The 14755-nt window shown below is 60.0% G+C and overlaps 2 protein-coding genes across 5 annotated transcripts; one reads left to right on the top strand and one right to left on the bottom strand.

The window, feature by feature from the left end:
* Positions 1–384: 384 nt before the first annotated feature.
* On the bottom strand, positions 385–8386 carry RETSAT (retinol saturase). Its single transcript, XM_054804610.1, has 11 exons — positions 8070–8386; positions 7463–7645; positions 6553–6794; positions 6029–6230; positions 5282–5479; positions 5064–5183; positions 3330–3468; positions 3046–3155; positions 2602–2768; positions 2109–2268; positions 385–1675 (listed from the first exon to the last, which is right to left on the bottom strand). The coding sequence occupies exons 1-11, from the start codon at positions 8233–8235 to the stop codon at positions 1530–1532; spliced, it is 1833 nt and encodes a 610-aa protein (XP_054660585.1). The 5' UTR covers positions 8236–8386; the 3' UTR covers positions 385–1529.
* Positions 6711–14732, top strand: ELMOD3 (ELMO domain containing 3). Of its 4 annotated transcripts, none has more exons than XM_054804615.1 (11): positions 6711–6801; positions 8746–8823; positions 9157–9226; positions 9537–9599; positions 9831–9970; positions 10151–10274; positions 10517–10639; positions 11502–11632; positions 12268–12344; positions 12488–12615; positions 13352–14732. In XM_054804615.1, the coding sequence occupies exons 2-11, from the start codon at positions 8749–8751 to the stop codon at positions 13549–13551; spliced, it is 1131 nt and encodes a 376-aa protein (XP_054660590.1). In that variant the 5' UTR covers positions 6711–6801; positions 8746–8748; the 3' UTR covers positions 13552–14732. The 4 variants fall into 4 exon arrangements, with proteins under 4 accessions (XP_054660590.1, XP_054660588.1, XP_054660586.1 ...); XM_054804613.1 differs by lacking the exon at positions 6711–6801 and adding an exon at positions 6998–7270; XM_054804611.1 differs by lacking the exon at positions 6711–6801 and adding an exon at positions 8455–8535.
* Positions 14733–14755: the final 23 nt, after the last annotated feature.

Below are 14755 nucleotides of genomic sequence, written 5' to 3'. Positions count from 1 at the left end.
GTTGCAGGAAACCCCAGGAGCAGCCGGGCAACCCCTCCCTGCCTTTATCCCCCCATAGAGCCCGGCAGGTCCTGCTTCCCATCGTTGGCCATTCCCGCTCCTAGCAGGGCTTTTCAGCCAGCGTAGCTTATTGCCTAACCCTTCCCGCTCCCGGGGAGGCCGATTTGACCCATTTATGGCACTTGTGCGATTATTCCTCCCCAAAAGCAGTCTGTGCTGGTGCAGGACGACCCCCAGCCACACGCTCCTGAGGACGGGTCTCTGCTGCATCCCTTCTCCTTCCCTTCCCAAACTTGCTGACCTGGAGTGTCGAAAAGCAGCCCTCCTGCGCCGTGCTAACCCCAGCCCTGCTGATCCCACATCACAAGTCGTGAAATCACGAGATGGTGGTGATGATGATTTTATTTACTTATGGTTTCCCGTGCTTCCCTTCTCCAGGGAAGGCCCGGAGGGCTTTGATCATTTTCCCAAGCTTTTCCCAGCAGACAGAAAGGCTAAGCTTGTTTTTATTGCTAAAGGAGCAGGTGTTTGCGGCATCACACATCTCTGGGTGGTGGGAGGGGGGTAGAGTAGCACCAAAATATCGGTAGCATCGCAGGGTCAAGGGGCTGCATTGCTGCAGAGCACACCGGTCCTGCTACACAACCACATCTAGGCACGGCATTTATTGCACCATACAGCTAGCAAGCGCCGTTGCTCTTAAATAGCTTTAAACCAGGCTTAAATCAATTCTGCCTTCACGCCTGGCCTCGGTGTGCCAGAAGGACCCGCTCACTCCACCACCCCGTTGAGCCAGGAGCCGGCTCGTTCCCAAAGGCCGGTGTCCATGAGCCTCTCCTGGGCGTCTTCGTTAAAATGCAGCAATGTGGCTTAGCTCGGCATGATTTCCCCTTGCTTAAACGCAGCCGGTGCCTGTCCAGTGGCTGGCGGGGCTTTACCAAACCTGCCTGACGCTGCCCGGACAAGCCTGTGCACGGTCCCATCTCGGAGAGGAGCTGCTGCCGAGTCCCGCGTGGAGCTTTATGAGCCCAACTTGGTGCCAAAGTTGGCATCTGAAAGGGAAAAAGCGTCCCTGTGGGGCTCACTCCCCTTGACCCAGTGGGTCTGGGCAATGCAGGTGAAGGTTGATGCTCTTCCGATGGTCGAGGTGGCTGTCGGATGCCAGTGGGGGATCAAGCGACCCCGCGCGTTGCTGGTGGAAGCTGTTGGGTTTTGTGCGCTCTGGTGCAGCCTGGTTTTTGGGATTGCCTTGACTCCTCTCTCTTGGAGCCCCTCTCCCCTGTGCTGGGAGAAGGGTTTTGCCCTCAAAAGGGGTGGCCAGGGATCAGCGGCAGATGTCGTGGTGGGAGGTGGGTAAGGTCCAAGGCAAGCTGGCTGGAAACTGGGAATGGCGTTTTCCTGGGCTGTGACCTTTGGTTTTGCGTTAGAGAAGGATGAACTACAGGTGATTTACAGCAGAAAATAAGGCACCGCAGTGATCTGGTGGGCTGGGAGGGGAAGGGAGGTCCCGGCCGGTGGGACGGCAGGCGTTAGTCCCCCTTCTTGGCGTTGGTGGCCTGTGTGCGCTTTTTCAGCTGTGCCACGTCGACGTAGAGGTTGCGCTTGAGGACGGCGCTGGCGCAGATGAGGGCTCCTTGCAGGGCTCCCATGAAGCCTCCCATGCACAGATCCTGCCCTGGAAGAGAGCGGGAGGTGGCGATGGCAGCAGCTGTGGTCCCCGCTGAGCAGCCCGTGCTTTCTGTCCCCCACGGGGTATCACCATCCCCAACTGCCATCCACCTTCCCCCACGCCAGCCCACGGGTTTGAACCCACAACACCTCTCCCTTTTTGACCCCGTCTCCCTCCCCAGCAGGGAAAGGGCCTCATCCTGCCCAGCTAAAATAAATGGGTACTGGGCAGGGAGACCACATCCAGGAGCTGGAGGAGGCACAACCCTTTCCTCCTCCTGTTGGGACCACGCAACTCCGCTTTGACGTGCTCCAGCATCTCCTCTATCACACCGCGACGCATCACTGCAGGATCGAAGGGTGTTTGTTCCCCCCCATATCCTGCTTCCCCAGAGGTGTCCTCATCTGAGAACCTGGTGCCTGGCTGGTGGCCACGGTACCTGTCAGGTAGAGGTTGGGGATGACCGTCTGCGCCCTCATGGCGGCAATGGCTTCAGCTTGCAGGCGGGCGATGCTGTGGTCAATGCCGTAGATCTCCCCCTTGGGGCTGGCAATGTAGTGCTGGTTGGTGAGGGGCGTTCCTCCGGAGATGTACTCGATCTGCAGGGGAGCAGAGGACAACATGGGGTAGGCACGATGGTGTGGGGCGTTTCATGCTGTAGAAAGCTGTTTTTGTGGGGTGGGGGCTGGGACAGGTTTCCTTGCAGACCCTTGGGTGGTGGTTCTGGCCAAGTTTGGTCCCGGGATGGTCCTGGAGGACCATCATCCTCCCATTGCACCATGTGTGGTCAGGAGGCAGTGGCAATGGGTTGGTGCCACGCTGCCCGGCTGGACCTTGTGTCCAGCTGACCCAGCCCCAGCTCCTATGTTTGCAGGACAGGGCTGGGTGGACAGGAGGCAGGAGAGGAGCTGGAGGACCCCAAGTTTCCTCACCCTGTCCTCGATACGAGGGTAGAGCTTGAAGACAGCCTGCATGATGTTATCCACAAAAGTCATCTTCAGCTCCTCGTAATCATCTCCCCGCTTATTGACCTGCTTGTCCTTCCACTCCTCAAACCACTCATATTTGGCGAAGGTGACGATGGCCAGCGTGGATTTACCTGCAGCAGGACAAGGTTGAGGCTGCCCTCATGCCACCGTTTCGCTGCCACAAACCCAACGCTCCCCCTGCAAACACGTGGGATGGCCCCAGGTCTTTGTGGTCCCATATCCTTCACCCAGTTATCTTGAAGACCACTTTCCATGAGCAACCTGCTCAGCAGCTTTGACCACGGCTATTTTGGGAGAAACTCTTTGTCTGCAGTCATCAAACAAACCGAAACCCACCACGAGTTTTCAAGGTGCTCCCAAACGTCTGTGTTGGGTTTCAGCCTTTACCTGGGTGCCTCGTTTCCCAGGTGGGGTCCTTGGCTGACGGGCAGGTGACAAACAGAAGAGGGATGTTCTTGGCAGCTTCTTCTCTGGAAGAAGCCAGGTAGCGATTCATTCTGCAGAGAGATACGAGGGTTTGAGGTGGGTTTTGATGCAAACCTTTCCGTGAGTACTCGCTACGTCCAAATCCCCATGCAGTGAGGATCTGCCAAGAGCGTTTTCTGAGTCACCACCCAGGAATTCATCTCCTTATGCTTAACGAAGCACATCTAAAGTGAAGCCAAACCTACATTTCATCTAGATCGTTTCCTCGGTACATGAAGTAGTTGGTGGGCTCCAGCCCCAGCTCTTCCTTCGAGCCATTAAGACCTACAAAGACGGTGAAACCCCCTTCGCCGTGTGTCGCCATGCGAAGCTGAGACTGGATCTCTGCGATACAGAGGGAAGAAGAGGAAAACTAGGTTTTTCTGGGATCCTCAGCTACAGAGAAGTGGCTTCTCCTAGAAGGAGCCCCACTCATGTCTACATTGCTCCCATGTTGGTTTGTAAAACTGATTTATCTGAAAACATCCCGTGTATGCTCAAGGGGTGGGACGGCAGCTCCTGCAAACTGTAAGGAAGGCAGCGGCGCTGCGATTTCCTATAGGGGATGCTTTAGGGTACCCTTGGCTTGAGCTTTCGCTCTGTTTAATGACTTTCTTGGATTCAAACACGCTCCTGCTCTACAAACATTGAATGGTTGTAGACCAGGACCATGTTGTTGCCCAAAAAGCTCTCGCCTGCCCACGCCCCCTTTCCCCCAACCGTGCCTCTTCCAAAGCCGCAAGGAGATTTTGTGGCAGCGCTAAACCCAACTTCAAGTGGATGTTTCACCAACTTTCGCAAGTTTTGGGGCACTACATTGTGTTTTTTAGGGAAATCAAGCAGCAAACCAGGGATTTGCTAAGCCACTCCCCATCATCTTTGAAAGGTGATGGAGAACAGGAGAGGTGCCTGAGGAGTGGAGGAAAGCCAATGTCACTCTGGTCTTCAAAAACAGCAAGAAGGAGGACCCAGGAAACTGCAGGCCAGTCAGCCTCAGCCCCATTCCTGGACAGGTGATGGAACAGCTCATTCTGGGGGTCATCAGTGAGCACGTGGAGGAGAAGGTTATTGGGAGTGGTCAGCGTGGATTCACCAAGGGGAAATCATGCCCGACCAATCTGATGGCCTTCTATGATGGCATGACCAGCTGGGTGGATGAGGGGTGAGCAGTGGATGTTGTCTTCAGGAAGGCTTTTGACACCATCTCTCATAACATCCTCATAGGCAAGCCTAGGAAGCGTGGGTTGGATGAGGGGACAGTGAGGTGGGTTGAGAACTGGCTGAATGGCAGAGCCCATGGATGATGAGGGGCCTGGAGCATCTCTCGTATGAGGACAGGCTGAGAGAGCTGGGGCTGGTTAGCCTGGAGAAGAGAAGGCTGAGAGGGGATCTGATCAAGACTTATCAATTAACGGGCGGGTGTCTAGAGGAAGGGGCCAGACTCTTCTCAGTGGTGCCCAGTGACAGGACAAGGGGCAATGGGCAGAAACTGGAACACAGGAAGTTCCATCTGAACATGAGGAAAAACTTCTTCCCTCTGAGGGTGACCGAGCACTGGGACAGGCTGCCCAGAGAGGTTGTGGAGTCTCCTTCTCTGGAGAGATTCCAAACCCGCCTGGACGCCATCCTGTGCAACCTGCTCTGGGTGATCCTGCTTTAGCAGGGGGGTTGGACTGGATGATCTCCAGAGGTCCCTTCCAACCCCCCCCCAGTCTGGGGTTCTGGGATTTGCTAATTCCAGCCAACTACTTTAGGCTCGATTAAAGACCCTGTAAAGAAATGTATGGCCAGGGATGGCGTTTGGAATGCTGCGAATCACGAGCCACGGAGGGTTTTGCTGATGTCTGAGAACTAATTATAAAGAAAAGCCGCTTTTTGGCGTGGCCGGCAGGGGGATTAATGCCGTAACCCTGATGAAACCCGACAGTGCCGTGTTTTACCAGGCAACGCTCGTGCCTCCGCCGGCAGGAGCCGTTCGTAGGTGTTGAAGAGCCCAGCGTCCGAAATGATAATGGGAGCGAAGATATTCACCGAATCTTGGCCTTTCTTGACGCTCACGCCTGGAAGGGAAAGGCGAGGCGGGGAGGAACAGCTCCAGTTAAAAACAACGCCGCTGCAGGGAGCAGCCACGCGTGCCCCGTCCTGCGCCGGCACTCACCGCAGGCTTTGCCCTGGGAGTCCAGCAGGATCCTCTGCACCGGCGCCTTTCCCAACACGTTGCCTCCGGTTTTCCGGATAACGGGAATGATGTGGAAGGCGATTTCCCCGGCCCCGCCTTTGGGGTACCACGCACCGTGGAGGAAGTGGTTCACCAGGATGCTGTGCATGGAGAAGCTGGCCTTGGAGGGGACCACACCTGAAAAAAGGGGGAGCGTTGGGTGCCAAATTGTGGTTTTGTGGCTTATCCGGAAGTCGGATGACGAATGCCCTGTCCTCGGCTGGATGCGATGCTGTAAGGAAGGACGGATGCGGGCGAGAAACAATGGGTCATCAGTACCCGGAGGAGCCAGGAGGGCGTTGGGCGTGGGGGGCTGTGGCAAAGCCCACGGCACTTTCGCAACTTGGGCTGCACCCACCGGGTCACTGGGGGCAAATCCCCGGGGTGGACGGCAGGAAGGGAAGGGGAAGGGTAGCGGCGAGGCCGGGGCGGTGGGTGCCAGCATGAGGAACGACACTGCCACGCCATGAAGCCGAAGGGAGATGAAGGTGAGATGAAGGTCAGCAACGGGGACGTGGGGACAAGGACGCTGGCAGAGCATCCATGCACGCAGCATCCCTCACCCACAAACGGCGACAGCTATCGCCCTTAGAAAAGCAGAGAAAACAAGGTCTTTTCTCGGGTATTTGTCTTTCTAAAGGGTTAAGCTTCCTCTCCACGGTGCCCCGGAGCCTCCTGGCTACCTACCATAGGTGGGGAAGATGTAGCTGAAGACGGCCCTGAGCTCGCGGTTGGCGGTGAGACCGTCCACCACCTCCTTCAGGCTGCGCGACGCCAGGCGGCAGAAGGGGCTGAGCCGCGGCAGCAGCCCCGAGCGGCACAGCAGCCCGGCCAGCACGCGCGGGATCATTTTCAAGAAGCCCACCAGCACGGTCCCTCTGCTGACGCTCTGCGGGAGGGGAGGCTGTTGCTGAGCACCCGCCGCCGGGGAGGCTGCGGACAACCCCAGGCTGGGCTCGGATGATGCTCAAAAGCATCTTTTTCCCCTTAAATTTACAGCTCGGCTGACGGAGAGGTGACAGCGTCTCTTAAACGCGGGGAGCTGTGAATAAGGAGAGCGGGGGCAGGTTGTGCAACGCCGTTATTCTGGGCAGTTGCCCAATATCTGGGTGTCGGGGGAATTTCCTCTCCCCGTGTGACTCCACAGAGGAACCAGAACCGAAACACTCCCCCCCGTCCCCTCCCTGCGGTGCAGCCGAAGCCCTCTCTACCTTCACCAGCCGCTGGAACTCATCGATAGCAGCCTCCTCCCCGGGAAACTGCTCCTTCAAGCCCTGGAAATATTCCTCCTTCCCCGAATAGAGGCGGTACGTCCTGCCGCTGCCGGGTTCCCCCAAAACCACGGCGTCGTAGACGGCCGGCAGCTGAGCCCACTCCAGCTGCCCCTCGGTCAATTGGTCCACCACGAAGCGGACGATGGAGCCCTCCTGCATCTGCCCCACGTAGTGGATACCTGGAAGGTGGATTTTTGGTTTATTTTGGTGATTTTTTTTTTTTTTACCTTTGTTTGTTTGTTTGTTTTCCACACCCTGGGTTATACAGAACCCTCCTCTTATTTCTCCACCCTCACCCAGCAGCTCCATGCGGAGGGAAAAGGGAAAAGTCGGGAAACACCTGCCTCCCGCTTTAGGTGCAAGTTGTGGTTTTAAGCAAGTTTTAGGAATTTTGTTACATGTTGCTATTTCCCCCCCTCTATATTGCTTATTGTAAATAATTAATCCCGTGCAGCTCGTGGGACGTACAGAGCTGGACTTTGTCTTGTTGGAAGGAGTTTGGCAGGGGCGATGTGCCCCGAGACGACATCCCCTGCACGGGGAATCGTGTAGGATCTGAGCTGGATTTGGGGGAATTTTACGGGGTTTTTTGGTGTTACGGTGACAGGGTGTGACCGGCAGCACCTTCTGCAGGAGGATTTTGGGGCGAGGGCAGGTATGCGATACCACATTGCTCATGCGGAAAAAGCGCTTGTGTAACCGAGGGCGGGCGCTGTGCGTCCCCACGGAGGTTTTTGGGTGCGATCCCCACGGCGGGCACCACCCCACCCCTCACCCTGCGGCAGAGCCCCCCCCCCTTTGAGCCAGGGCTGAATTTGGGACCCGAAACGCGGTGGGGGGCCGTTACCGGTGTCGAACTCGAAGCCCTTCTCGCTGAAGGTGTGGCAGCAGCCCCCCAGCTTCCCGTGCTGCTCCAGCACCAGCACCCGCCTGCCCGCCTTGGCCAGCAGCGCGGCAGCAGCCAGGCCCCCGATGCCGCTGCCCACCACGATGGCATCGAGCCCCTCGGGGACTTTATCTGCAGAGAAAACTGGGGGGGGGGGGGCATCTTCAGTGGTGGGATGTGGCACCCCCCCGGGTGCGTGCACGGTACCCGGCAGGTCACCCCGGGAACCGGGGGGGGGGGGGGGTGATGCCGCACCAGGGGGTCACGCTGTGCAGGGGGTGATGCTGCACTGGGGGGTGATGCCGCACCGGGGGGATCATACTGGGGGGGGGGGGGGGGTGATGCCACACCGGGGGGGTGATGCCGCACCGGGGGGTCATGCCGCACCGGGGGGGTGATGCCGCACCGGGGGGGGTCACGCTGTGCAGGGGGTGATGCCACCCGGGGGGTTGATGCCGCACCGGGGGGTGACGCCCCGCGGCAGAGCCCAGGGACGGGGGTGTCCCACCGGGGGAAGGGGTGGGTGGGGGTAAAAGCTGCCGGCGAGCGGAGCGAGGGAGCCCGGTACCTGTCTTGACGACCGTCCTGCGGACAGCCTTGTCGGTGACGAGCGGGGCGGGCGGGCGCCGGGTATCGGCGGCGAAGGGGCTGGGGCCGCCGTCTGTGCCCCGCAGGAGCCGGGCGAGGACGAGGAGGACGAGGAGGAGGAGGACGAGCAGCGCGTACGGCCACATGGCGCCGGGCCGCTCTGGCGGGGCGGGGCGGGGGGGGGCCGGGGGCTGGTACCGCTCCCCGCCGTCCCGCTCCGCCCCGGCGGGCGGCCGCGTTCCCCGCGGTCTGACCCTCCCGCGCCGCCGTCGGCCGCCCCGCGCGGTGCGTGCCGGGTGCTGTAGTCCCGTGTCCCGGAGGGGGCGGAGGGGTGGACTACAGCTCCCGGCATACAGCGCGGCCGCGCCTGCGCACTGCGCGGCGGCGGGGTGTGGGGGGGTGTCCCGGGCCGACGGACGGGCTGGGAGGTGCCGCCGCCGCTTCCGGTGGGCGCGGGGTCAAAGGGCAGAGCGGCCCGGTGGGGCGGGGAGGGGGCGGCCGGGAACCGGGGGGGGAGAGAGGAGGGTGTCGTGTCAGCTGGGCGGCGGGAAGGAGCGTCCCGGGGCTAGGGGGGCGGGCAGGCCGGCCGCGGGCGAGCCCCGCCACTGAGGCTCCGCCGCGGCTCCCGGCGGGGGAGGCCGCGTTCTTCCCCGCAGGGCATGAGCGGAGGCGCCGGGGGCTCGGAGCGGCCTGAGGAGCGGCAGCGTTTCCCCCCGCCCGGCAAGTCCCTCCCCGTGCGTGTCAGGCCCTGGCCGTGCCCCCCCCCCCCCCCGCCTCCGGGCAGCGCCCCCCGGTGTCAAACGCCGCCCCCCCACCTCCTTTTTCGCCTTGTTTTAGTCCGTATAAAACGGCCTTTCCGTTAGCTGAGCCGGTAACGTGCCCAAAGGGGGCTGAGCCCCCCTCCCACCCCCCTGGCCGGCTGGGCACGGTCCTGAGCCCGCGAGCTGCGGACGGGGTCTGTCCCCTGAGGGAAAACCTCAGGATTTTGGGGTCGCCTCCGTGGGGAGCGGTTGGTTTTCCGGGTCCGTTCTGGCGGGTGATGGTTGTGTCTCTCTGTCCCCCCGCAGATCTCAGCTTTGAGACAGAACGGACTCCTGCAGGCTCTCGTGTGGGGAGCGGGGCAGCCCGCGGGCCCTGGTAAGCTTCTCCTTTGCATCAATCTCCTCGTTTCCTGGTGGGGGAAACGCCTGCGGAGCTGGGAGGGAGCCCGAGGAACCCAGCGCTGGGCTCGCAGGCCAAACCTGCCTGGCGAAGCCTTCGCTTTGCTTCATCCCAAATTTCCCAAGGAGAAACCTCGCAGCATCTCGGGGAGCTCTGGTCGGGGGGGTTTCCCCAGAGAAGGGCAAATCCTGCCCCAAGCTGTCCTGAGCAGCGCTGGGGGAAGGGAGCAAACACCCCCCGGGTCTCCCAGCGCACTCTAACCTCCGACGTGCCTCTCTTTTGGTAGAGAGCAGCGAGGAGCTGCGGCGAGCCCAGGAGGAATGGGAGGCTGTGGAAGCGATCCAGTCGGGTACGGCTGAGGCCAGCGGTGCCGGGGTGGGTGTGCAGCTGGGGGGAGGAGAGAGCTGGGCTGAAGGTCTGGAGGGAGAGGGAGGGGGTGGGAGACTTGCTGCCTTCCCCCAGCCCCCCAGGTCTTCGCCCTGTGGTGCGAGGTGGGGACTCGTTTTGGCACTGGGAAGCCAGAGCAGCAGGCAGGGCTCATGCCGGGAGGGGGGTGACGCTGTTCTCTGCCTCCCTGCAGGGCTGGGGGGCACATCGGTCACTGCCACCCCCCCGATCTCCTTCAATGAAGCGCTGCAGTACTTCCAGACAGCTGACCTCTCCGAGTGCAGGGTACGGGCAGGGCCCCGCGCTCTGGCCCCCTCTCGGGGTGTAGTTTTAGTAAGTAGGAGAGGGGAGCGCAGCCAGAGAAGCACAGCGCTCCCCTCTTTCCCTTCCGCCTTCCCTCAGCTTGGCTCTTCGCACGATCCCGTCCCTCCCGGCTCGCCCACGGGTTCTTCTCCTCCCCGATTCCCCGTGGGAATCCCCTGATCCCTTCTCTGCGTGTTTTCTCCTCGGCAGAAGAAGGTCCGGGCGACGGTGCGCAGGCAAGGCCTGGCTGCTCTGGTTCGCTTCCTCTTCGGCCCTCCCCGGCTCCAGCCGCAGCTGCAGGGAGAGCGGGAGCTGGCCCTGGCCATGGCGCAGTGTGAGTGTCCCCTTTATCCTGCCCCGACCTTCCCGGGGCGCTCGGGCTGCGGCGGGGGCTCTGCCCGCTTGTCCCGTGGCAGCTGCTTGTCCTGAAGGACACGTTCTCCGTCTCCTTTGCTCCACGCTGCGGATGTACTCGCTTTTGGGGGGGAGCGAGGGGTGGGTTTTGGGTGCCGAAGGGTGGGTTTTGGGTGCCATGGGGTGGTTTTTGAGTACTATGGGGTGGTTTCTTTCCGCCAGGTGGTCTGGATGATAACGAGAGAGTGCACATGAGAATCCTGCAGACCATTTACAAGAAGCTGACCCGCTCCAGGTTGGGCTGCCCGCGCTATGGGGCGCACTGGGAAGAGCTCGGCTTTCAAGGTAGGAGAGACTTTACCGAGAGAGATTGCGCTGGTCCCGTTCCCTCCTCCGGAGCTGGGATCCAGAGGTAGCGCAAAGGTTTTGCTGCTCATTCCCTCTCCCTTCACGCAGCCACGGTTTCTGCCACCGTTTCTTAGAATCGTTAAGGTTGGAAAAGACCCTTAACGATCACCGAGTCCACCATTAAACCAACACCTGGACTGGTTGGCCAGAAAACACCGGTCCCTGCTGCCACGGTTGCCGGCGTCCAGCTGGCGTGGGCATAACAAGAAGTAGTTGGTGTAACCGCTTTGCCCAGGCCATTAATGCTCTTCATTAGCAAATGATCTCTGCAGCTAATGAGCCATCTCTAGAGAACTGGTTTATTAACGAAGCGCAGGTCAGGGCTCTGTCGCTAAGGTTGTGTCGCGGGTTGCTTTCAGCCTCAGCTGCGTGAGAAAAACAGCGTGATTAGCGGTGTCACGTGCGGCCTCGCAGGAGTTCTCGGGCTGGGTGACTCGTGAGTTAAATAGGCCGGGTTTTAATGAAGCCTGAGAACCCTGGGCAGGAGGGGAACGGCTCCCACTACGCCGTCCTGTGGAGGACGCAGCTGGTTTTAGGGTTAGTTTAGCAGCCGAATGTGCCCTGGGGTAGGTCGGGCTTAAAGCTGCTCCTTCCTGGAGAAGGCATGGCAGCAGGCACGTGGCCTTGTGCCCACGTCAAAGTGGTGCCGGCACCCGTTTGGCTCCGATTAGGGAAATCCCCCAAAAGCTTTCCCTCGGGATGCGATTCCCTGGGGTTCCTCTGCTCAGGGCATCACCGGCGGTGACCAGAGCGTGACTCCAGGCTGGCCCTCGCTCACCGGGCCGTCCTGCCCTTCCAGGTGCGGATCCCGGGACCGACCTGCGAGGGACGGGGATGCTGGCCTTGATGCAGATGCTGTTCTTCGTCATGGATGCTCAGACACTGCCTCTGGCTCAGGAGATTTTCACCTTATCCCAGCACGAAACTCAGGCACGTCCTTCCGCCGCCTTCCCTGCGGCGGTGTCTGCCCATTTCTTTGTAACCCTTGGGGAACAGGAAGCACAAACCCCTTCCCTTCAGCGGAAGGGCTTGATTATTTTTTTGCTGGTGAGAAAACAGAAGAGGGGAGCTCCCCAAAGAGCTGAGGAGCCTCGACCCGAGGCTGGAGCCAAGCTCTAGATGTTGGTGTGGGAATGAGATTTTAGCGGCCCAGTGGAGAGCAGAGATTTGCTGCTGGGATCCTGGCGCAGAGCTATGTTCAGCAAGTTTGTGCGGGTTAAAAGGGCCGGAGAAGCACGGCATGAAAATGGGAGCGAGTGGAGCCTGTCTCCTTAAACTGGGCGGTTTAGTTTCAGATCTGGTTGGGTTTAAGCCTGGATATAACTTCAGCTTGACCCACAGCATTCATCTAAGCCTGTATCCGTAGAATTATCACCCTGCTACGTCATTCATTATCACCCTGCTACGTGGTTTGTTATCACCCTGCTACGTGGTTCTCCTGCCTGCAGCCGCCATCCCACAGGTTTGGGGCTGTGCGGAGGTGGCGTGAGAGGGCCAGAGGTGTCTGTGCCGCAGGAGAGGAGCCTTTCCGCAGCTGAGCTGCCGTAACGCTCCTTCTCTCGCAGAATTTCCCCTTCTGCATCATGTCCGTGAACATCACCCGCATCGTCCTCCAGGCCCTGAGGGAGGAACGACTCTCCAGGTGAGGTCTGGCGTGGCCGACAGCTCCGCAGCCGGGCTGGGGGCTGGTTTTTGGGGGCTCAAACAACACCCCTCCCTGTTTCCCGCTGAGCGGGGTCCCTCCCCGGCAGCTCCCTGGGCTGAGCCGCTCTCCGCCCGTTTCAGGGAGTGCAACCGCAGGCAGCAAGTCATCGCCGTGCTCAACGACCTGTACGTGGCAGCCTTTCTGCAGCTCTACCGCATCTGGAAACGGCAGCACAAGACCATCACTGACTCTGGCTTCCTCCTGAAGGGTGCGTTTCCCCACGCTTTCCCCCTCCTTTCCCAGCCGAGGAAAATAACCTGAGGCCCAGAGCACAAACCCGGTGTGTTCTCAGCACGTTCGTGTCCTGCTGAGCCCAACCCCGAGGGGCGTCGTGCCCGGAAAGCCCCCGACTGTTCGTCGTTTAATCTTCACACCGAGATTTTCCACAATGTTAAACTACCCGAGTACCCCGTGGGGTGTTGTTTTTTCCCCCATTTTGCATCTCAGATCTTAAAGACGAGGGGTGCCGTGTCCTGGTGGCTCGAGGTGGGTGACAAACGGAGCCGTTTCGGGCTCCCCAGGCTCGCTGACATCACACGGTGCCGTTGCGTAAGCCCTGTTTATGGCACGGGGTGTAAGCGGAGTCGCCGACAGCGTGCTTTTCGCAGCGAGCACTAAATTAACCGGCGGGGTTATTTACTCCCGAGGAGACTGATGTCAACAGAGCCGCTCAGATGCGCCGCGCTAATGGCTCCCTCTTATAACCAGGTCCAGCTGTCACAGCCGGGCTCTGCTTCGACTTGGGGGGGCTCAGGCTGAGGCCAAGCTCGGCTGGGGGTTTTGGCTCATGCCAAGCAAAACGTAACCCTGCCCTTTCCGATGGGATACGTTGGGACACTGGGAATAACATACGGGTCAAAACCTTACCCCGGGAGCGCGCTGCGTCCCTAACACCGTCCGGACCTCCCTCTCTATCTTCATGTTTTCCCCTCTGACCTCCCCAGAGCTGGAATTATCTGCCAAAAAGAAACCGAAGCAGCTCCTGAAATCCCTGGAGGCCTATGTGAACCGAAGCCCTGTGGCAGACGGCTTTCAGCCACCATCCCCTCCCTCCGCCGACAGCAGCTGGGCCGGCGAGGAAATCAACTTCATGGGCATTTGTGAGCTGCAGGTTGAGCTGGAAGGAGAATCCCGGCTGATCTGAAAGGGAGGGAGACGCGCCGCAGGGAGCTCAGCTCTCGGAGGATGCCTGGCTGTCATCGCCAGCAGTTCAGGGGCTCGGGAAGGGCGGTGCGGGTCGCGGTGGTGGACGCAGAGCGAGGGGAGGCGGCCAGTGCCCTAAGAAATGCAGTGAGAAGCGTCTGGGACTGAGCTGAGGGCAGTTGGGAGCCCAGGACACCATTGAGGGTAGATTTTTTTTTGCCCTAAATCCCCAGAAATGTGGCTCCATCCTTCCCCCCTCTTGCCCCACAAGCGTCCAGGCTGTGGTGTTGGTGTTGCTCAGCACCACTGGAGCGAGCCGCAGGTTTTGACCCCTCTCCAGGCCAAAATCTCCCAAAGCGAAGGAGGAAAACGTGGCAGAGCAGGTGGATTTTTATGAGCCGCCAACCTCAGGCCGGGATAGTCCATCTGTCTGTCCCGAATCCGGGCTCCCGTCTGCCTTTACCCCCGGCAGGAAAGCTTAGTGACGCTGCGAGCAGAGCCGGGGCACGGTGACAGGGCTCCTGGGTCCAAATCACAGCCACGGCAGCACCGGGCGGGGGTTAAAACCCCTCGGCTCAGGCTGCGGCACCTTAATTTTGCGTCGACAGTGGGATACGAGCAGCAGTGCAGCCCTGTGCTGGGGCAGTGAGGGGGGGAGCTCGTCCCTCAAGGTTTGGGGAGCCCCCATCAGCTCCCCTGGGCCCTGTCAGCGCCAAAATAAGTTACTCCAAGGAGGAAAAAATGCTTAATGGTGATTTTAGACTTGGATTTGCTTCTGGGTTTTTTTTTGCGGCTGGGTGAGAGGAGAGGGATTCTGTCCTGTGAACGTGTCGAGACTGAGAGCACCGAGGGGGGGCAAGAGCCCTCCGTGCCTCAGTTTCCCCTTTGTGAAATCCCAGTTACAGCGGGGGCCAAGCCGGGGGCAGGAACGGCAGCTTAGAACTGCTCCACAAGCATCTTCAGCCCTTGAGAGAGGGGGAAAAAAAAGAAAAAAGCCCCAACCCCCCAGATCTGGAGACAGAAGGTGTGTTTGAACAGGGGAAGCGAGGAGCTGGCGTGCTGACGGAGCCGTGCGTCGCACAGCGGTGCCGTTATCCCTCCGAAAAGGCCATCGCCTTCCCCGCAGGGCTGGAACTGCTTCCCCCGGCTGAAAAAAAAAACCCAATAAATGGGAAAACCGGAGCCGGTGCTGGTTTTTTTTCTCT

The sequence above is a fragment of the Grus americana genome, chromosome 26 (assembly GCF_028858705.1).
Source record: "Grus americana isolate bGruAme1 chromosome 26, bGruAme1.mat, whole genome shotgun sequence".
Classification (NCBI taxonomy): Eukaryota; Metazoa; Chordata; class Aves; order Gruiformes; family Gruidae; genus Grus; species Grus americana.
This window is presented reverse-complemented; position numbering and strand designations above follow the sequence as displayed.